Source organism: Podarcis vaucheri, assembly GCF_965113315.1.
Source record: "Podarcis vaucheri genome assembly, chromosome: 3".
In the NCBI taxonomy this organism is placed as follows: domain Eukaryota; kingdom Metazoa; phylum Chordata; class Lepidosauria; order Squamata; family Lacertidae; genus Podarcis; species Podarcis vaucheri.
The window spans coordinates 3,420,699-3,443,582 of NC_138761.1; the positions used below are offsets into that span (position 1 = coordinate 3,420,699).

General features: G+C 46.6%; 1 protein-coding gene across 1 annotated transcript; it reads right to left on the reverse strand.

Moving 5' to 3' along the window:
* Positions 1-474: 474 nt before the first annotated feature.
* LOC309529595 (uncharacterized protein) lies at positions 475-16,309 on the reverse strand. The gene is made up of 3 exons (XM_082217985.1): positions 16,006-16,309; positions 3,537-4,006; positions 475-689 (listed from the first exon to the last, which is right to left on the reverse strand). The coding sequence occupies exons 1-3, from the start codon at positions 16,006-16,008 to the stop codon at positions 530-532; spliced, it is 633 nt and encodes a 210-aa protein (XP_082074111.1). The 5' UTR covers positions 16,009-16,309; the 3' UTR covers positions 475-529.
* Positions 16,310-22,884: the final 6,575 nt, after the last annotated feature.

Sequence of the window (22,884 nt, forward strand, 5' to 3'; positions counted from 1 at the left end):
AAGGTTGGCGGTTCGAATCCCCATGACGGGGTGAGCTCCCGTTGCTCGGTCCCTGCTCCTGCCAACCTAGCAGTTGAAAAGCACGTTAAAGTGCAAGTAGATAAATAGGTACCACTCCGGCGGGAAGGTAAACGGCGTTTCTGTGCGCTGCTCTGGTTCACCAGAAGCGGCTTAGTCATGCTGGCCACATGACCTGGAAGCTGTACGCCGGCTCCCTCGGCCAATAAAGCGAGATGAGTACGGCAACCCCAGAGTCGGCCACGACTGGACCTAATGGTCAGGGGTCCCTTTACCTTTACCTTTACCTTTACTGCTTGTCGTGTGGGGTTTTCCTGCACTGTGCAGGTGTGCGTGAGAACTGCAAAAGATGAGGCTTCTCTGAGCAAGAGGTGACCCACCTAGTGTCCCCCACGAGATGAGGAAAGTACGTGCACACGGGGAAAAAATAAAAAATTACTGGAACCGATTCCACAATGAATGCTGAGACCCTTCTTTTAATGCTTTTGCGAACAGAGAACGGGATGCGCGGTTAAGACGTCTTCAGGGCGCTTCCTTCCACCCGGGTGGCTGGTTTCTCTGAAAGGCTGGTCATCTTGACCAGGAGGTCCTGGGATGCTTGGTCCAGCTGGTCGGCCAGGTGACTGGTCACACGCAGCATCCTGTCCATTCCCCGCAAGTGTTCGTTTAACCTATGCAGAAGATGAGGGAGAAAACATAGAAACTCTCTTTACCAAAACAGGAAAAAAACAAGAGGAAGGTGTTGTGGGCTTTTATGAGCAATCAGAAGAGGGAACACAAGACCCTGTGCTCTTCCCACAGATATAACTCTCCAGATCTGCTTTCCAATGTCATAGCCCCCTCTGCAAGTGATGAACAGGAAGACGATTCAGAGGAACAGACTCCTAGCAGCAGCACCAGGGGCGAAGAGGAGCAGTCTGATGGGGGAATGGCTGCGATAGAGGAGGAGAAGGAAGCTGGTGAGGGGAGAGGGGAGAGACTTCATCAGGCAAGGCCTCTTTCCTCCTGCCTTGCTCCACCCTCCACTCTCTGCTTCTCAATTTGCAAAAGCTCTGGTTTTCCCAGTAGTGATGTATGGAAGTGAGAGCTGGACCATAAGGAAGGCTGATCGCCGAAGAATTGATGCTTTTGAATTATGGTGCTGGAGGAGACTCTTGAGAGTCCCATGGACTGCAAGAAGATCAAATGTATCCATTCTGAAGGAAATCAGCCCTGAGTGCTCACTGGAAGGACAGATCTTGAAGCTGAGGCTACAAGACTTTGGCCACCTCGTGAGAAGAGAAGACTCCCCGGAAAAGACCCTGATGTTGGGAAAGATGGAGGGCCCAAGGAGAAGGGGACGACAGAGGACGAGATGGTGGGACAGTGTTCTTGAAGCTACCAGCATGAGTTTGACCAAACTGCGGGAGGCAGTGGAAGACAGGAGTGCCTGGCGTGCTCTGGTCCAGGGGGTCACGAAGAGTCGGATACGACTAAACGACTAAAAAACAACAACATTTTATGCACTGTGGCTTGCTGTTCTTTTATTTATTATTTATTGCAATTGTTATTTATTTATTGCAATTGTTATTTATTTATTGCAATTGTTAAGAGTAGATTTCTGTTTAATTTTTATATGCTGGTATTTAATGTTATTCTACACTATTCTAAGGTTGGAGGTTCGAATCCCCGCAACGGGGTGAGCTCCCGTTGCTCGGTCCCTGCTCCTGCCAACCTAGCAGTTCGAAAGCACGTCAAAGTGCAAGTAGATCAATAGGTACCACTCCGGCGGGAAGGTAAACAGCATTTCCGTGCGCTGCTCTGGTTTGCCAGAAGCGGCTTAGTCATGCTGGCCACATGACCCGGAAGCTGTACGCCGGCTCCCTTGGCCAGTAAAGCAAGATGAGCGCCGCAACCCCAGAGTTGGCCATGGGAATGTAACTCTGCTAAGTAAAAGAACTTGCCAGCACAAGTTAGGAAGGGCAGTAATAAACAACACATCCTCTCCTGCCACCCTGAACATTCCCGCAATTCAGAAGTCCACACGGACCAGCAGCAGCTCTCCAGAATTTCAAGCAGGGCAGCAGCAGATTTCGGGGAGTGCGGACCAATTACCCACACTTGGCTCGCGCCGAGCTGAGAGGGTGCCGCCAGGGGCGCTGCAATAATGGCGAACAACGGAAGGCAAGAGGCAGTGGAGGGAACAAATTTTGGCATCGCACAGGGTGCCACTGAAGTTTTAAAGCCACTGAGGAGAGGTTCTCTCTGGAGACGCCATTGAGAATTGAACCCGGGGCATTCAGCAAGCAAAGCAGATGGTGTATCACTAAATTCTGGGCTCCCCTGTGTCTAATGCCCATTCATTTTAGTAAAGGTAAAGGGACCCCTGACCATTAGGTCCAGTCGTGGCCGACTCTGGGGTTGCCGTACTCAATTCAAAGTGTTGGTGCTGACCTTTAAAGCCCTAAACAGCCTCAGTCCAGTATACCTGAAGGAGCATCTCCACCCCCCTCGTCCAGCCCGGACGCTGAGGTCCAGCGCCGAGGGCCTTCTGGCGGTTCCCTCACTGCAGGAAGCCAAGTTACAGGGAACCAGACAGAGGCCTTCTCGGTAGTGGCACCCACCCTGTGGAACGCCCTTCCATCAGATGTCAAAAGAATAAACAACTATCTTACTTTTAGAAGACATCTGAAGGCAGCCCTGTATCGGGAAGTTCTTAATGTTTGATGTTTTATCGTGTTTTTAATATTCTGTTGGGTGCCACCCAGATGGGCAGGGTATAAATAAATAAAATAATAATAATAATAATTTCAGAAAGCGCAAACCAGGTAAGTTTGCCTTTAAGAAGGAGCTGAATTCAATGTGTCCCCTGCCCTGAGAAGGAAAGATTTCCTTTCCTCTGCCTGCTGGTTACTGTTGGGAAACTGTGTACATGCAGCTACTCACACAGAGTCAATTAAGGTTTGGCAGACAGCCAGAAGGCAATCTGAAGGAGTAAGTCTGCCTGGTGATAACAGAGGAATGGAGACAGCTCCCTGATTGGTCAAGCTCTCTCAAGGGAGTGATAATTAATGGCCTACTAACTGGAATGTGTTAGTTCAGGAGTTCAGGAGTTCAGTAGTTCTGTGTGTCAGTGTAGGAGTTGTGAGTCGTGTCAGAGAGAGGAAGCAAAAGATCAGTGTGCTGTTCCTGTAAATAGTCCACTGTATATAATAAACACCTAACTACAAGTTCCTGGTTCCTGCTTCGTCTATCCTGTCTGCAGCCAAGTCGCCAATTGCTTCCGTGGATTCTGTGTGTGCTCTGCTAGGTCTGGCTAAGGTCCTGCAACTAGTCGGAAAGTTGCGAAACACCAATAGGTTTTGCCAATAGTTACTTCCTTGGCTGACCCAAGGTTCCAGTTTTACAAGAGATCTCCTTCCTTTCCACTTACCCTCCCGCTAATCCTGCAGAGGATTATATAGGATGCACGAAGCAGCTAGCTCTGTGCTCCATTGCTAAGCCCTCAAAAAGAGCATCTGTTGTGAAGAAGCACCTACTTCTTTTTCTCGTCCTCTGCATGCAGATGGTCATCTGCATGGATGTGTTCCTCCAGCTCCTGCAGGAACTTCCCAAGAATCTCATGGAACTCCCCGTTGGCCTCTCTCACATCAGGAAGGGCTTGGGAAACGATGTCCTGGTACCTGGACTGGCCGGCCTCCAGAGCTGCAGCCTCCTGAAGGCTCTTCAGGTTGCCTCCAAGGTCCTCCAACAAGATCTTGAGATGGTCGAGCTCTTCCTGGGAGGCTGGCGTGGTGGTTGCCTGGGTCGTCTGCATGCAAGAGCTCCCAGACCAGGGGATGTGAAATGTGAAGTCGCAAAAGTCTGGGTTTGGGGACTGATCTCCACGATCTTCTGGGGTTGGTCTCACCGTGGCGTTGCCCAGTGATTCCTCTTCCTTGCTCTGAGCAGGTATAAGAAGACTCAGCCCTAGCAGCAGACTCCAAACCGTGAGTGGTCTTGTTGCAACCTGGGAAAAAGGAAAGGCGAGTCACTATTATCAGAGATGGGGTGGGGGTGGTTACACCTGAATTCAGTGTTGGGATGCTACCGGGGAGACGGGGGCATTGGGCTGGCCCCCAGCTGGCTCCAGCCACCAGCCGGGTGAACACCGGACTCCCTTGGAATAGCATCAATCAGCGGCATGAGCCTCCGATATGTTCAGAAGCTGTGCCCGCTCTTATCAGTAGAGTGAATAAATCCTCACAATGGAAGTGACGGACAGAGACATGTGTGAGCATTATAGACAGCGTTTATTCAGCATAGTTCAGGAACAAAGGAAAAACATGTCTGCTTCCCTTCGTCTCCAAGCAAAACAGCAACAGCAAAAGCAATATACAAACGGAAGTTCCCAGCAGACTGTGCTGGAAGCAAACAGGCATGTGGCACACAACAGTCATGCCTGTTCCTTTTAAGGTGGAACAGAACTATATGCTAACATTCAGACCTGTTTTTCCAAGCCCAGTGCTTTTCCCAGTGTGGGAAAAGAGAGAAGAACTCAGTCAAGGGAGTTTGGGGTGTTTAGCCTGGGGAAGAGGAGACTGAGAGGTGATCGGATGGTCCAATTCAAATATCGGAAAGGCTTTCACATGGAAGGTGGAGCAAGTCTGTTTTCTGCTGTTCCAGGGGGTTGGGACCCCAAACTAATGACTTCAAGCTACGAGAAAGGAGATTCCGACTAAACATACAGAAAAACTTTCTGACAGCAAGAGCTGTTCGACAGTGGAACGGGCTTCCTTGGGAGGCTGTAGACTCTCCTTCCTTGGAGGTTTTTAAGCAGAGGTTAGATGGCCATCTGTCATGGATACTTTAGCTGAGATTCCCACATTGCAGGGGGTTGGACTAGATGACCCTCTAGGGTTCCTTCCAGCTCTACAATTCTATGAGTCTATGAAAAGGCAGGACAGAGGTTCTCCAACTAACTAACTAACTAACTAACTAACTAACTAACTAACTATTGTAGTTGTGAATTGCCCTGGGCATAGGGTAGTATATAAATTTAATTAACAACAACAACAACTGCTACTACCTTGTAGGCTGATTGGCATAAATAAAGCCGCTTGCCTCCATCACAAAGATCCTTTTCTTTTTTAATTTTTAATTTTTATTGGAAATTTTATTTGCAAGATAACATAAACCCCCACCCCCCAATACAGAAATCCACCCTCATTAAACGTGAACGTAACATACAATAAGCATAACATACAGTAATACAAACAACCAAATAAAAGACTTCCTTTATCCTGTATCTGGCCTCCTTATTTACTTCTTAGAAGCTGTTTCCTTTATGAATAATTATTAAGATTTTTCTAATTATAATATCCACAAAGTCTCCTGCAGACGTTAATCAAAACAAGTCCAGGTATGTATTTTAGGGCCCTGTTTTGCGAAGTATTCTCTGCATTTCCCCCATGCTTTTTGAAACTCTTGTCTGGTGTGATCTCTAATTGCCTCAATCTAGCCAGTTCAATATACCGAAGGACGCACCTAGTTTTTTGGGGGAGAAATAAAGAAGAAAAAAATTTATTTCCCCCCCCCCCAGGTGCGGGGCTGGAAGAACCAGGTCGGGGAACAGCGGGAAGGCACGCTCCGCCTCCCCGCTGTCCCCCGAGCTTGTGGGGCTGGCGATGGGGAGAAGTGTGCTGAGCCCGGGACTGCAGGCAGCTCTGCACCGCCATCCGGAGCGGGGTGGGACTTCGCTCCCCGCTCCCGGTGGCCGCGGAGAGCTGCGCTGATCCCAGGACTGCAGGCAGCTCTGCACCGCCATCTGGAGCGGGGCAGGACTTAACGCCCCGCTCCGGATGGCGGCGCAGATCTGCCTGCTGTCCCGGGACGGCAGGCAGCTCTGCGCCGCCATCCGGAGCGGGCGGGGCTTCGCCCCCGGCTCCCGGTGGCCGCGCAGAGCTGCGCTGAGCCGGGGACTGCAGGCAGCTCTGCGCAACCCTCGGAGCCGGTCTCCCGAGGGTTGCTCAGAGCTTCCTGAAGCCTGGAGAGCGAGAGGGGTTGGTGCGCACCGACCCCTCTCACTCTCCAGGCTTCAGCGAAAGCCTGCATTCACCCCATAGGACGCACCCAGATTTCCCCTTCATTTTTGGAGGGGAAAAAGTGCGCCCTATAGGGCGAAAAATACGGTACTCTAACAGTTTGTCTTGCCATTCCCTTTTTGTTGGCACAATTTCTTTTTCCCAGTTTTTAGCAATTAGGATCACCAACCTCCTTTTCGTTCAGCTCGTCCTTGCAATAATTTGTGTCCAGATTCCCTTCCTGCCAGGAAAGCAATCATCAGAGCTTTGCTGTTGGCAGCCAGCAACTGTCCCCTGGCAAGAACCACCTGGCCACCTGCCACGGCTGTCTCTTGCCCACCTGTGCCCTGCACAGCCCGACAGCCTGACAAAAATAATCTGCCTTGCTAAGGTTTCCCCCTCTTTCCTTCTGGCATTCAGTCCCAAAAAACCCAGCACTCGGTATTCTCCCCAGAGGCATCCAACGTCCTGCAAAAGGAGGCACCTATTTATGCAGCACACGGTTAATCTATGGAACTCCCTGTTGCAGGAAGCAGTGGTGAATACCAACTGAGACAGCTTTCTGAGAAGATGGCAAACCCAGGGAAGGCTAGCCCAATCAGGGGTAACAATGCTTCTGTAGACTCTCCTTCCTTGAAGGTTTGTAAGCAAAGGCTGGAGGGCCACCTGTCATGGATGCTTTAGCTGAGATTCCAGAAAACCAGGGGGGTTGGACTTGATGACCCCTGGGGTCCCTTCCACCTCTACCATTCTATGGTTCTGAATACCATTTGCTGGAAACGGCAAGAAGGCAGAGGACTTTTGCGCACAAAGAATGACAGAACAGGGCGCTGGACTAGATGGGTCATTCACCTGATCCAACAAGCTGTGTTTAATTACTGCCTTTAATCCTTCAATCTCCCAGGACATTCTATACAAGATCTTAAAGTAGCTGTCTTATTACAAAAGAAATTCAGAAACAGACTGTAAAGAGAAGTTAATGAATTGCAACTTATTACCAAACTTAAAACCATGGAGAGACCTGGTCTGAATAGAAACATTGGATTCTTATCTCATTATACATGATAAAGCTATTTTTGGCCATCTCACCCCTTGCTTTTTCCTGTAAGACCAATTGCAGTCCTTAACAGGCGTCAACAGGTTTACCACACCTATCAGCCAATCACCCATTCCCACCACCCTCCTGAGTAATACCCCTCCCCACCCTCTCAAAAAGCAGAGACATCACATTGCCGACAAAGGTTGGTATAGTTAAAGCTATGGTTTTCCCAGTACAGTGGTACCTCAGGTTACATATGCTTCAGGTTACAGACACTTCAGGTTACAGACTCCGCTAACCCAGAAATATTACCTCGGGTTAAGAACTTTGCTTCAAGATGAGAACAGAAATTGTACAGCAGCAGCGCAACCTGAACAGTTTCAGGTTAAGAAAAGACCTCCAGAACGAATTAAGTTCTTAACCGAGGTACCACTGTAGTGATGTATGGAAGTGAGAACTGGACCTAAAGAAGGCTGATCTCCAAAGAATTAATGCTTTTGAATTCTGGTGCTGGAGGAGACTCTTGAGAGTCCCATGGACTGCAAGAAGATCAAACCTATCCATTCTGAAGGAAATCAGCCCGGAGTGCTCACTGGAAGGACAAATCCTAAAGCTGAGGCTCCAAGACTTTGGCCACCTTATGAGAAGAGAAGACTCCCTGGAAAAGACCCTGATGTTGGGAAAGATGGAGAGCGCAAGGAGAAGGGGACGACAGAGGATGAGATGGTTGGATAGTGTTCTCGAAGCTACCAGCATGAGTTTGATCCAACTGTGGGAGGCAGTGGAAGACAGCAGTGCCTGGCGTGCTCTGGTCCAGGGGGTCACGAAGAGTCAGACACGACTAAACGACCAAACAACAACCCTCTCACTATATATAAGGGTCTGGTGACTTCTGTTTCAGTGTATCTGAAGAAGTGTGCATGCACACAAAAACTCATACCAAGAACAAACTTAGTTGGTCTCTAAGGTGCTACTGGAAGGAATTTTTTTCTTGATATTGTTAGGGTTGTTGTTGTTTAGTCATTTAGTCGTGTCCAACTCTTCATTAGGGTTAGGGTTGGGGGATAAGGGATAGGGGAAATAGTTTTATTTATGCTTCTGAATGCCAGCTGTTGGAAACCACAGAGAGTGCTCTTGCATTGAAATCCTGTTTGCAAGTTTCCCACAAGCATCTTTTCAGCCATCCATAGGCCCCTGGCCTGATCTGGCAGACTCCTCTGAGGCTCTTAAGGTTTCCAGCAACTCCATTTGGTGCTCAGTGACAGAACCCAGCGCACTGGATTTTCCCCAGAGGCATCCGATATCCTGCAAGGGAAATGGAGGAGTTTCTCGTTCTCTCTCTCTCTCCCCCTCTGGCTGGCCTTTAGGGTAGAGTCTTCTTTGGCACTGCTTCCCGCAGAACTTGCTGAGCCCCTCCTGGCTGCCAGAAGCTTCCTCCAGCAAAATACTCAAAGGCAGGTTTTGGTGGCCAAATTAAGTTCTGCTCTAATTAATCCATGAAGCCAGATAGAGATGGAGACAGAATCTGTTGGAAGGAAGCAATGTTTGTTTGTTTGTTTGTTTGTTTGTTTCATTGATCTCTCATCTCTCCTCCAAGATACTCAAGTTGGCCAACACAGTTCTCCCACCATTTGATCCTCACAATACAACGCTGTGAGGTAGGGCTGAGGTTGAGAGGCTGTGACTGGCCATTTGAAGCCCTGATCCGACAGCAAGACTCTAACCACTACTCCACTCTGCCTCTGCACGGGAGTATCTCTACACCATCCTTCATGGCAGAAAAAAGCCATTCCAAAGTGGCTCATATGAAGAAAGGTTAAACTATAAACTCGCAGGATCATGGAAAATATAGGAATTGGCCTTATAACTACCTGTATGCCTTGTAACAACTAAGACCATTGGTCCATCGAGCCGAGTATAATCTAATTTGACTGGCAGGGGTGCCAACTTGAATAAAATATTGAGATAGCAGCATGAGGGCTGGGCAGGGGGTGTCAAAGGTTGCTGAGGGCCACCAATGAAGGCACTGGGGGCCACATATGGCCCTCGGGCCATGAGTTGGACCACCCTGGGCTAAGACTGTTGCCTACTGCCTGCCCATACATTCCCTCCAACTTTTCTCTGATGAAAATAGGAACGTCCTATTCCATCCTCCTCATCATCATACCCTACTAATCTGACTGGGGTTGCCCCAGCAACTCTGGATGGCTTCCAACATATATAAAAACATAATAAAAATTAAACATTTTTAAAAACCTTCCCCATACAGGGCTGCCTTCAGATGCCTTCTAAAGGTTGTATAGTTCCTTACCTCCTTGGCTTGGGGGTTGCATAACTCCATACCCTCCAACATGTCTCCAATGAAAATAGGGATGTCCCAAGGAAAAGGAGAGGGATGCGGGTGGTGTTGTGGGTTAAACCACAGAGGCTAGGACTTGCCGATCGGAAGGTTGTGGTTCGAATCCCCGCAACGGGGTGAGCTCCCGTTGCTCGGTCCCTGCTCCTGCCAACCTAGCAGTTCGAAAGCACGTCAAAGTGCAAGTAGATAAATAGGTACCGCTCTGGCATGAAGGTAAATGGCATTTCCGTGTGCTGCTCTCGTTCGCCAGAAGTGGCTTAGTCATGCTGGCCACATGACCCGGAAGCTGTACGCTGGCTCCCTCGGCCAGTAAAGCAAGATGAGCACCGCAACCCCAGAGTCATCCGCGACTGGACCTAATGGTCAGGGGTCCCTTTACCTTTACCCAGTGGCGTAGCGTGGGGGGTGCAGGGGGGGCCGGCCGCACCGGGTGCAACATCTGGGGCTTAGGGTTAGGGGGCGAAAATCCACGGGTTAGGGAGCGAAAATCCACGGGTTAGGGGGCGAAAATTACTTGCCTTGCCCCGGGTGCTGACAACCCACGCTACGCCACTGCCTTTACCTAAGGAAAAGTGGGACATTCTAGGATCAAATCAGAAACCGGGATGACTTCTGTAGATCTCGGACTGTCCCTGGAAAATAGGGACACTTGGAGGGTCTGCCCAGCGGTGAAGGAAGCTGTTCGGGCGCCTGGGTGAGCCGCCCACTGTGAGAACAGGATCCTGAACTAGATGGACCATTGGCTCAATCCAGCAGGCTCGCCTTTTGTCTGCATGTTCTTCCTGCTACTTTGCAAAAGGGATGAGTGGAATCTGTTTTACGGCTGACCCCTCTCTGGCAGGGGTATTTATGCTTCACCCCACAGATGGATTCCAGGGTGCCTGTTTCCCTGAGCAAAGCTTTCAGCATTGTGGATTTCGTAGCTGTGTGAAGCCCGCCAACTGCTCTCGCCCGATTCATTTCTGATTCCCTCCCTTGCATGATCCAAACCAGCTGCCTATTAAGTGCGCACTACAAAGGCAGGCCTTTTTGTTTCCCTGCAAGTCACAGCCTTGCCTTTTCCAGAAAACCTGCCTTGCTGCCAGATGGCATCCGAACAAACTTCTAATTCGAGATACTTCCTTTGAATCACAGTCAGCGGGAATGTGAATTAAGGAGTCGGGAACTGTCCCGAATTGCCGTCCACCTCCCAGGAGCAGACCACACCCTGCTCTGTCCCCTCTTCTTGTGGGGCATGGATGACCCAGCCTTAGTTAAGAACAGGAGCAGGGAACAACAGTGGACTTTCAGTTGTTGTGGATTCACAGACCCTCCAAATGCCCCTATTCTCCAGGGACAGTTCTGGATTTACAGAAGCCGTACTGGTTTCTGATTTGATCCCAGTGTTATTTATTCAGTGGTCTCTGTTTGCCTGAGCTCAAGTCTGGATTAAGGATTCTGAGCTCCTGTGTTCTGATTCAATACATGTTGTCCATTCACAGAACGTTTCAGGATTTGGGCCGCTGCCATTGGCCCTTGAACTTGCGATTCGCAGGTTGGAAGTTTAGACAGCCAATCACGTTGGGAGTGGGAGTGGCCCAGGCTTCCAGAAATGTATAGAAGCAGTTGCTTTGCCCCTGTTTCCCAGTTATGTAGTTCAAGAAAGGTTCTTGCTGTTGTCAAAATAAGAAAATTCCTTCCAGTAGCACCTTAAAGACCAACTAAGTTAGTTCTTGGTATGAGCTTTCGTGTGCACGCACACTTCTTCAGATACACTGAAACAGAAGTTGCCAGATCCTTCTATATAGTGAGAAGGTGGGGAGGGGTATTACTCAGAAGGGTGGTGGGAATGGGAGATTGGCAGATAGCTGAGATGAGCCTGTTGACGACTCTTAATGACTGTAATAGGTCTTACAGGAAAAGGCAAGGGGTGAGAAGGTGAGAAATGGCTTAGTCATGTATAATGGGATAAGAATCCAATGTCTCTGTTCAGACCAGGTCTCTCCATGGTTTTAAGTTTGGTAATGAGTTGCAATTCAGCAGTTGGTCTTTAAGGTGCTACTGGAAGGAATTTTTTTATTTTGACTATGGCAGACCAACACGACTACCTATCTGTGATTTTAAAAGAGTATGGAACAAATTCATGGAGAAGAGGGCCATCAAAAGGCAGAAATGCTTCTGAAACCCAGTTCCTGGAAATTCCAGGAAGGGAGATTGCTCATGTCCTCAAATCCTGCTTGTGGGTTTCCCGCAGGAGGAGGGCTCACCTCCAGGCCAGGAGAGGTGAGTCACCAGAGGATCGGGGCTGCCCTATGCCTCGGGGCAGATAAAAGCTGGCCAGCCCCAGTCCCAAGGTGCAGGAGCAACATTGTTGGTTGCTAGTTCTTGCCTGAGCCCTTTCCTGCTTTTCTGCCAGAGCTCCTGACCCGCCCTGGCTCCCTGCTTGCAAGCCTGTTCCTGACTTCACCCGGCTCCCTGCCCTGCACCCAGCTTCAGCTACTATGGACTGCCTCCACGTTGCACCTTTGACAATGGACCGGACTTGGACCTCGCCTATCGGGTAACCCACGGGACCAGCACAGTGATGGCCAAACTTGGCCCTCCAGCTGTTTTGGGACTACAGTTCCCATCATCCCTGACCACTGGTCCTGTTAGCTAGGGATGATGGGAGTTGTAGTCCAAAAACAGCTGGAGGGCCAAGTTTGGCCATCACTGCCTTAGAACGCCCCTCTTTTCACCAGAGTAATGTTGAAGGGTGTGCTTCTGTAAATACAGGACTGTCACCCCCAAATAGGGGCACTTGGAGGGTCTTTTATCTGTCCTAATTCTTCCAATATTCAGTTTCACGGTTCTAGTGTTATGAGAGAGGAAGAGAAACATTTCTCTACTCGCTTTCTCCATGCCATGCATAACTAAGCGGAAGGTTAATTATGCTGAAGGATAATTATGGGGCAATGGAAGATGTGGGGAAGTGATGGCTTGACACAATGTTGTGCAACCTCCCTGAACACCAATCAGAATGGATGTTCAGTAAAGAGCTGACATCATCCAACCTTCACCCTGGCTTTTGACAAATTTCCTGGACCAACTTTATTCTCGCAATGTTAAGCTGCTTTAGGCTGCTTTTAATATTGTGCCATGCTAGATTTCAGTATGAATGTTGCAGGTTAGTTGCAACCTGCCCTGAGGCCCTCGGGTGAAGGGCGAGTAACAAATTTCAATAAGAATAAGAACAATGCCACTTAAGCGAGTTGCTACCATAACCACATCTGGCGGCCGTGAGCGGTACTGTCCACATCGCAAGGTTTTGTGATTTTTATTTTTCCAGAGATTCTGTGTTCTTTTTCAGGCATTAGGGGTCTGGTATTCACCAGACAATGAATCCCTTTCAGAGCAAGTTTGGAAACGCCTGAAAAAACATGATCTCAGACAAGCATAAGAAAGAGGAAAAACATATGATCAGCCCTGGCTTTGAAAGGGCCACCAAATGCCTGGCCCACAAAGGATTTATTTTCACATAACCAAGTTCTTAACCACACAGCATCGTATTTCCCTGGACTCTGCCTTTCCCGTTCAAAGCCTCTTTTCTCTCTCATCTTCTGCAGATGGTTACATACCCTCGAACGATTCTCTGATGAAAACAGGGGTGTCCTATTCCATAATAACATTAACAACAACCATTTTACTACTTATGCCCTGCCCATCTGGGTGCCTTCCAACAAATATAAAGGTAAAGGGACCCCTGACCATTAGGTCCAGTTGTGACTGACTCTGGGGTTGCGGCGCTCATCTCGATTTATTGGTCGAGGGAGCCAGAGTACAGCTTCCAGGTCATGTGGCCAGCATGACTAAGCCCCATCTGGCGAACCAGAGCAGCGCACGGAAACGCCGTTTACCTTCCTGCCAGAGCGGTACCTCTTTATCTCCTTGCACTTTGACGTGCTTTCGAACTGCTGGGTTGGCAGGAGCAGGGACCGAGCAACGGGAGCTCACCCCGTCACGGGGATTCGAACCGCCGACCTTCTGATCTGCAAGTCCTAGGCTCTGGGGTTTAGACCACAGCGCCACCCACGTCCCACATAAAAACATAATACAACTTTTTTAAAAAACCTTCCCTATACAGTGGTGCCTCGCAAGACGAAATTAATCCGTCCCGCGAGTCTCTTCATCTTGCGGTTTTTTCGTCTTGCGAAGCACGGCTATTAGCGGCTTAGCAGCTATTAGCGGCTTTAAGAAAAAGGAAACAAACTTGCAAGAACTCGCAAGACGTTTCGTCTTGCGAAGCAAGCCCATAGGGAAATTCGTCTTGCGGAATGACTCAAAAAACGGAAAACTCTTTCGTCTTGCGCGTTTTTCGTCTTGCGAGGCATTTGTCTTGCGAGGCACCACTGTATAGGGGTTGCCTTTCGATGGTTTGGGTTTCAGATAACTCCATACACTCTGAAGAAGAAGAAGAGTTTGGATTTGATATCCCGCCTTTCACTCCCCTTCAGGAGTCTCAAAGCGGCTAACATTCTCCTTTCCCTTCCTCCCCCACAACAACCACTCTGTGAGGTGAGTGGGGCTGAGAGACTTCAGAGAAGTGTGACTGGCCCAAGGTCACCCAGCAGCTGCATGTGGAGGAGCGGAGACACGAACCCGGTTTCCCAGATTACGTGACTACCGCTCTTAACCACTACACCACACTGGCTCTCTGACATTTCTCTGATGAAAATAGAGACATCCAGGGGTGTGGGAGATAAATATTTGGGGGGATAATGATTTTTGTTCTGTTGCGTAAGTTTGTGCAGGTTTTTTGTGTCAGCGTCACCGTGTATTTGTTATGTCACTGTTAAATTGCTTGTAAGATTTTTATTTGTATATCTATATCTTTCTTTCTTTCTTTCTTTTTAAATTTTATTCATTTTTCTTTTTCATTCATCCTCCCTCCCTCCCCTCCAGGGTTTCCCCCAACTTCCGCTTCTGATTTGTTTCTCTTTTCACCCACTTTGCTATCTCCTAACAGAAAAAGTTGTTAATAACTTAACATCAAGCCTAAAAAATAAAAATAAAAGTAAATACACCATAATATTTCACTATTTTATAAACATTTTCTAATACTTCTAATAATTTCAAATTTCAAATACTAATAATAATAATACTAATAATTTCTGATAATGTGAATGTTTATTTAAATCCTGCCATCAAGTCTATTGACATCAAGTCTATTGACTTTCTTTGTTTCTGCAAATATAATATAAATAGTTCCCATTCTTTTTCAAAGTCACTGTTGTTTGTTTCTCTCAATCTATCTGTCATTTTTGCCAGTTCTGCATAGTTCATCAACTTCTCTTGCCATTATTCTTTAGTTGGTATTTCTCCAGTCTTCCAATTTTGTGCAATCAATATTCTTGCTGCTGTAGTGGCATACATAAGTAAAGTCCTCACTTCTTTTGATATGTCTATCTCTTTCAAGTTGCCCCCGGATGAAGGAATTTCAGGAAAAAACGCTTTGGGGCTTTTAGTAAATTGTTTGTGGCACATCTGAGAACTCAAACACAAGTTATTGGCTCTTGGAATCCCTTCCAACTATACAATTATACGATTCTCTTTTGGTTTTGTGCAGTGCGTTCCGTGTTTTTGGTTTCTGTTGTTGTTTACACACACACACACAGCAAAACCTTGGAGACCCGTGAGCCTTAGAATTACCAGGTGTTTTTTAGAAAGAAAAAAAATAGCAGAAGGAGGATGATTGAATCTGATGAGGTCCATGACACTGGGAGATGTTTTGGATTTTGTTTACCCTTGCCCCCATTACATTTTCCCTAAAAGATTTCCTTAATTTGCATATGCAGATGAAATAGTCAGTGTTATGACTTATGGTCCTGTGTGCCTGCCCTGCCAGTCTTTTAAGAATCTAGCGTCCCCTCTTTAGAACCACTGCTCTTTTTTTCTCTTGTGCAATGAATGCACCTTTAACAGATAAGTTAACTGACTACATCTCAGATGATCAATTAAGTAAGGGGTTTTGTTTTGTTTTAGATGACCTGGCTTTTAATGAAAATGCAGAGTAGCAAATTCGACCTGCATTAGTGCTTTCAGACAACCAGCCCATTGAGCTTCCATCCCAATTTGCTTGTCACACACTTTGCTGAGAGGTTAGGCAACATTATTGCACATTTGTTCTGATTTGCTTGTGGGGAGGTTAGACTGAAAAGCATTTTCCACACCTGCCCTGTTCCAGGTACTAAAGGTTTCTCAGAATGCAGATTGGACAACTCCTAATTTGAATTACAGATGGGTAGCCGCGTTGGTCTGCCATAGTCAAAATAAAAAAATTCCTTCCAGTAGCACCTTAAAGACCAACTAAGTTAGTTCTTGGTATGAGCTTTCGTGTGCATGCATGTATCTGAAGAAGTGTGCATGCACACGAAAGTTCATACCAAGAACTAACTTAGTTGGTCCTAATTTGAAAACCGCTTCAAGACAGGAATAGATAGCAGATCAACTCCAACCTCTCCCTCCACACAAAACACCTATTTTTAATATGCTGGGCAGCGATAATATGAACCCAAAAGTCTCCGACTCACCATGGCAGAGATTTCTCCGGTGCAGTTCAATGCGAACTTCAGCAGTGGATCAGGGTGACAGCTGTCCTCCAACGTCAGCGATGCAATGGGCAATTTAAAAACGTCTCTGGGAGTCGTCTGCCTAAGATCTCCTCCAGCGATCTCTCTGGAATTCCCTGTGGGTCAGTTATGGATTCAACCCAAGTCAATCTACCAGTCAAGAGGACCAGCTCTGTGCATGGGGAAGCTAGACAGACGGACCGTGTCAGCAGAAAGCGTTTGTTGTGAGCGCAGTTTCCTTCCTTCGCAGTGCCGTGGCAGTGAGTGTGTTTTCAATTTACTTAACTTCTGTGGAATGCTAATGACTGACCAAGAGAGAGAGAGAGAGTTAGAGATCTGGTTTAAAAGAGGAAAAAGGAGGCCCAATGCTGAGGAAGCAAAGAAGGAACATGCTGTTCTCACCATTGGTAACAACAGGGCTAGATTTGGGCTTTAGGAGGCAGCAAATCATGATATTGCCATGGAAGGGTTCAGCTCAGTGGAAGAGCACTTGTTTAGTATGAATCAAAGAGTTGGAAGTGTTACGGAAAAATCTAGGTGCGAGGCTGCTTAGCCAGCCAGCTCATCGGGCAGAGCCCGCGGGTCCCTGCGGAATAAAGGAAGGAGTCCAGCCACCAACCGGAGCAAATAGCTGTAGACCAAAGTTTATTGCACAACAGGTTCAAAGAGGAATTTTGAACCCCAAGGATGGGGTGACAAGGACTTTTAAAAGTTTCTATCTTATCCCAGCATACAGTTCATTAAGCATCATCACTACATCATTGCTACATCAGAAAAGGGGAGGGATATACACAGTGGCGTAGCGTGGGTTGTCAGCACCCGGGGCAAGGCAAGTAATTTGCACCCCCTAACCCGTGGATTTTTGTCGAGAACCAGCTCGACATCAGTAAGAAAATCAGTCTCACACCAAGATGACTTGAAGAAAAAGCTTTGGCTTCAGCTGCAATGTTTATTGTGTGCAGTAAAAACTAAATCATCCTCTCTCCTCCAGCACTGCGCTTGCTCTGTCTGGTACTCAAAAGTAACAATCAAAGGAATGCAACCTTGCCCTTGCCCACACAGACAAAGAGAGTGTTATGCTACGTGAGCCAATCATTTAGTCTAGCATGAGGTGTTCACGCGCTCATCATGCTCTTAACAATATCTCGTGCTGTAAAATCACTCTGCAATAATAAGAACTCTGCTCATGCTCTTATGTACAAGCAATCATTTTCCCACATGCCCTCTTTTCTTGTTTATATTATTAGAGGGGCCCTTAATCAAAATCGCATATCCCATTACCTAAGCGTTTATATTTTGCAACATAAATTCCCATTGTAACCCTTGTGGTGGGCCGTGGTCGATACCACCATGCAGTACATTGGGAAATAAAAAAAAACAAGCATTGAATATAACAACACACCATAATAAAACCAACAATACATGCAATTACAATCAATAATATTTTTCTTAACCATAATCCATTAGGCAACCAAGAAAATAACCAATCCCATGGATCAAAACCTTCAGGTGGATTCAAAGGATTATGGGTTATCATTTGTTCCATATAATCAATAATAGCGGAGATATTGGTTGATTGATCAGTTATAGACATGCAACAATGAAAATGAATTAAGGCACAAATTCCACCTTTAGAGGCAAAGATTACATTTAAAGCATAAAAAGTTTATAAAGCAACTTCTCTTATTTCTGACATTTCTGTGTTAATCATTTTTAAAGCCAAGATAGTAGAATTAAACAAGGCTTGTTTAAAATTAAACAATTTGCCAATCTATGCAGATCACGGTAATTCATCCCTACACCTAAAGAGGGAAAAAGGGATCTAGAGATGGCTGTTCCTGTATAATGAGAAATAGGTGATTATACTTCCCTTCTGTTACGCAAACGAACCTCTGGGAGCTTATCTATTTTGTATATCAGGGGTATCACTATTTCTAGAGTGCAGGTTCCAGAAAAGGCAAAAGGGATTTTTTTGTAGGCTTTTGTGCCACAGAGTAAAACCATAAATCAGATTGAAGCAAACATGTAGATTCACTGCTTTTTCTCATCCAGTTGAACCAAGCATAAAAATCTCTACACGCAGCTTGTTGTTCATAGGTCATGTAGGTTGTGACATTATTAACTGAGACTTTTGGCCTACCACTCATAGTGGTAACATTAAGAAAACAAGAAGATCCATTAACATACTCATAGGTCCAATTACAATATGGATAATGACCTAAAAATTTATTACTATTATGATTAAAACGAAAACTATAAGGCACTATAAAAACACAGGGAATAAACTTATGCGATTATCCTTCATATTATTGCTAATCTTATATGAAGCATTTACTGGAATGCTAGAATACCACCACCAAAAAAAAGTTCAAAGCTTTTTAAAGCTTTTCAAAATCATTTTTCTCAGCAACTAAAAGGCAATAGCCAAGCATATTCCGCTTGCTGTAACTAAAAAGATTGCAACAAGGTCGAGAACAGGGCCCATTGTCTTCGCAAGCCTTGCTAAAGAACCATGTTGCAACTTGCTTTCTGTCCGGGAACCATGCCAAAGCACAAAAATGAAACAACTGGAACACACTAAAATCCCCTCACCCCTCCCTTGCCAAGAGTCCACAATAGTTCCAAGACAGCCCTCTGTACATGCTCAGGGGAACACATCATAGGGCAGGACTCCTGAGGGAGGAGAAAAAAAAATCTGGGGGGTAAAATCCAAGTGATGCCAATAAGGATGAGAATGGTAAATTAGTCCAATGGCTGTTTCCGAGCAATCTGTGTGATATTTCATGGCTCGATTATTGGCATGTAAAAACCACAATCCAGAAGAAGTCACACAACCATTTCTGCAGATACAGGAGCCCATTTGCTGTAAATAAGTCTGATGTATTGCTCCTTGTACTGCTGAGTCAAAAGTCCAAGCCCAATGAAGCGTGATGACACAGATGGGATGGTTGCTATTAGGAGGCAAAACCCAAGCGATGCCAGTCCAGCAAGGACATCTTTAAAAGCCAGGCTCACTTCCCAAACAAGAGGCAGCAAAACTGTAATGATGTTTGGTGGTTGAAGTGGCTTCCAAGGGAAAAGGGGGGCCAATGCAGTAGGGGTGAAGATGGCCTTTCAGCGTGCCAGGAAACACTGGAACAGCTGTGGAAGAGCCTCTTCCATTGCAGAGGTGACTGTGATCTTGTCTGCTGGATCCTTATGTCCTTTAAGGGCAGAAAATAGTGGAGACAAAGTGGAGGTGGGCAGGTCCAAATAACTCTTTATCCAATTCAGCTGTCCAAGAATTTGTTGTAAATCCACCAATCTAAGATAACCAGGAAACTGTAGTTGAGGCGTAACTGGAATGGCTGCAGATGCTGTCAGCTTGTGTCCCAGGTACGTAATGGGTAAAGTCCGCTGGATTTTTTCCTTAGCCATTGTCAATCCAACAGGTTTTATCCTTTGCAGGATTTTGGGACACGGCGGAGGACAAGGCTGTGGCTAGCAGGCCGTGGCTAGCAGTGCCCACTGACTGGCAGGCTTTAAGCATATCAGCAATGGCTATATTTGATGTTGTCATCAAAGGGCACAGTGCTTGCTTACAGTCATTTGCATTAGCGAACGCAAGCTGGTGTACAATCAGTTCTTGTGCTGCCAGGTCCTGAACTTGCCGCTTGAAGGTATTATACAAGCGATCAACAAATTGTCCATAGGGCTTTGCAGGGCCCTGTCTGACGCTTCCCAATAGGCCATTGCGCTCAGTCTTGTCATCAGGGACAGAGGCCAGAGCCTCTTGGGCAGCAGTTGTAGTGGCCTCCCAATATTGAGGATCAAGAGTTAGCTGTTGGGCAATGGTAAGAAAATTGCCTCCTCCCGTCAGCCCATCGAGAACATCGGTTTGGGTCAGCATGACGGGGGCTGGGGGTGCAGGAGCAATCACAGGAAAGAGATTTGGAGTATCAGAATCAAAAGGCAGCAACGGAGCGGCGGCACGGAGAGATTTTTGAAGAGGAATGGTAGGAGCGGTGCCAAATGCCTTGGGTGGAGGAGGTAGAAGAGGGGGGGTGCTGAATGCGAAGAATGCAGAGGAGGGACGACAGGAGCCGAAGGAGGAAAAATGTCTGCCTGTTTAGGAGGCTGATAAGACGGTACTTCTGAAGGCAGCATGAGGACTGGGAGGGGGGGCAAAGGAGCTGAAGCAGCGGCCAGGAGGAGATTTGTAGGAGTTAATCTTGAGATAGCCTTATAAACCTTACAGCAGGCATGCAAAACATTGACATCAATCTGAGGATGGTTTTGGAAAAATTGTCCTATTTTTTCCCAGTCTTTTAAATGATAATTCCCCTCCTGAGGAAACCAGGGACAGTGGGTATCCAAGGCTTCTATAAGAGACACGATATCAGCATCTGAGACAATGAGGCTGTTGCTGGTCAAAAGAAATTTAAGGTCTTCAAAAAACTTTTTCTGTGGTGCAGATAGAGACGTCCCCATGATTGCAAGAGTTGCAAAAAGAGCAGGGAGCACTTACCCGGGATCCTTAGAAGGATGAACGACGCGTCTGCAGCCCTTGCCGGGCGAGATAAGTGCTGATAAGTCCTTAACGTAGTCCAGAATCACATACACGGGGTACCAAGGGAGCACTCACCGGGATCCATAGCGGATGAAAGACGCGTGGTGAGCGCTGAACGATGAGAAACAACGTGGAGTCCAAAGGTAGTCACACGGGGCACCAATTGTCGAGAACCAGCTCGACATCAGTAAGAAAATCAGTCTCACACCAAGATGACTTGAAGAAAAAGCTTTGGCTTCAGCCGCAATGTTTATTGTGTGCAGTAAAAACTAAATCATCCTCTCTCCTCCAGCACTGCGCTTGCTCTGTCTGGTACTCAAAAGTAACAATCAAAGGAATGCAACCTTGCCCTTGCCCACACAGACAAAGAGAGTGTTATGCTACGTGAGCCAATCATTTAGTCTAGCATGAGGTGTTCACGCGCTCATCATGCTCTTAACAATATCTCGTGCTGTAAAATCACTCTGCAATAATAAGAACTCTGCTCATGCTCTTATGTACAAGCAATCATTTTCCCACAGATTTTAGCACTCCAGTCTCTTCCACTAGATTAGTTAAAGAAACCCTTACCCCCTAAGCACATGTATTGTTTGTTATGAAAATACTGATGTAATTAAAGTAAAATGCATCTAAATACAAGTTTATTTTCAAACACTTTATTGAGTGCGAACATGCATTACACATTCTCCACATTTTCAGCAGGTCTATGAATTGTTGTTGTTTAGTCGTTTAGTCGTGTCCAACTCTTCGTGACCCCCTGGACCAGAGCATGCCAGGCACTTCTGTCTTCCACTGTCTCCCGCAGTTTGGTCAGACTCATGTTTGTAGCTTCGAGAACACTGTCCAACCATCTTGTCCTCTGTCGTCCCCTTCTCCTTGTGCCCTCCATCTTTCCCAACATCAGGGTCTTTTCCAGGGAGTCTTCTCTTCTCATGAGGTGGCCAAAGTACTGGAGCCTCAGCTTCAGGATCTGTCCTTCCAGTGAGCACTCAGGGCTAATTTCCTTAAGAATGGATGTGTTTGATCTTCTTGCAGTCCATGGGACTCTCAAGAGTCTCCTCCAGCACCATAATTCAAAAGCATCAATTCTTCAGTGCTTGAGCCTTCCTTGTAGAATTTTAAGCATAACCTTGCTAGCGTGTGAAATGAGTACAATTGTGCGGTAGTTGGAGCATTCTTTGGCACTGCCCTTCTTTGGGATTGGGATGTAGACTGATCTTCTCCAATCCTCTGGCCACTGCTGAGTTTTCCAAACTTGCTGGCATATTGAGTGTAGCACCTTAACAGCATCATCTTTTAAAATTTTAAGTAGTTCAGCTGGAATACCATCACTTCCACTGGCCTTGTTATTAGCAGTGCTTTCTAAGGCCCATTTGACTTCACTCTCCAGGATGTCTTGCTCAAGGTCAGCAACCACACCACCTGGGGTGTACGAGACATCCATATCTTTCTGGTATAATTCCTCTGTGTATTCTTGCCACCCCTTCTTGATGTCTTCTGCTTCTGTTAGGTCCTTACCACTTTTGTCTTTTATTATGGTAATCTTTGTACGAAATGTCCCTTTCCTATCTCCAATTTTCTTGAACAGATCTCTGGTTCTGCTAGAACGTTATTCAGATGTTGGTTCGAGTCCTATTCTCCAGAGCAGGAGAAAACAAGCTTGCCCCGTCTTTCACGTCAAAGCCCATGAGAGATTTGAAGATGGTAGCACCCTTCCCTCCTGTGGTCTCCAGCAAGTAGTATTCAGAGTAATTTACAGGCTCCTACAGGGGACCTTGCCAACAAAGGTCCGTATAGTTAAAGCCATGGTTTTCCCAGTAGTGATGTATAGAAGTGAGAGCTGGACCATAAAGAAGGCTGATCGCCGAAGAATTGATGCTTTTGAATTATGGTGCTGGAGGAGACTCTTGAGAGTCCCATGGACTGCAAGAAGATCAAACGAATCTATTCTGAAGGAAATCAGCCCTGAGTGCTCACTGGAAGGACAGATCATGAAGCTGAGACTCCAGTACTTTGGCCACCTCATGAGAAGAGAAGACTCCTTAGAAAAGACCCTGATGTTGTTAAGGCTTTCTGGGAAATGATCTACAATGAGTTAAAAAAGGTATTTAAATATACCTTCCTTAAGAAACCAGAGGCCTTCCTTCTGGGCATTGTCGGCCAAGGGGTGTTAAAGAAAGATAATACCTTTTTTATGTATGCAACAACAGCAGCAAGAATACTCATCGCAAAGTACTGGAAGACCTAAGATTTACCCACACTGGAAGAATGGCAGACGCAACTGATAGACT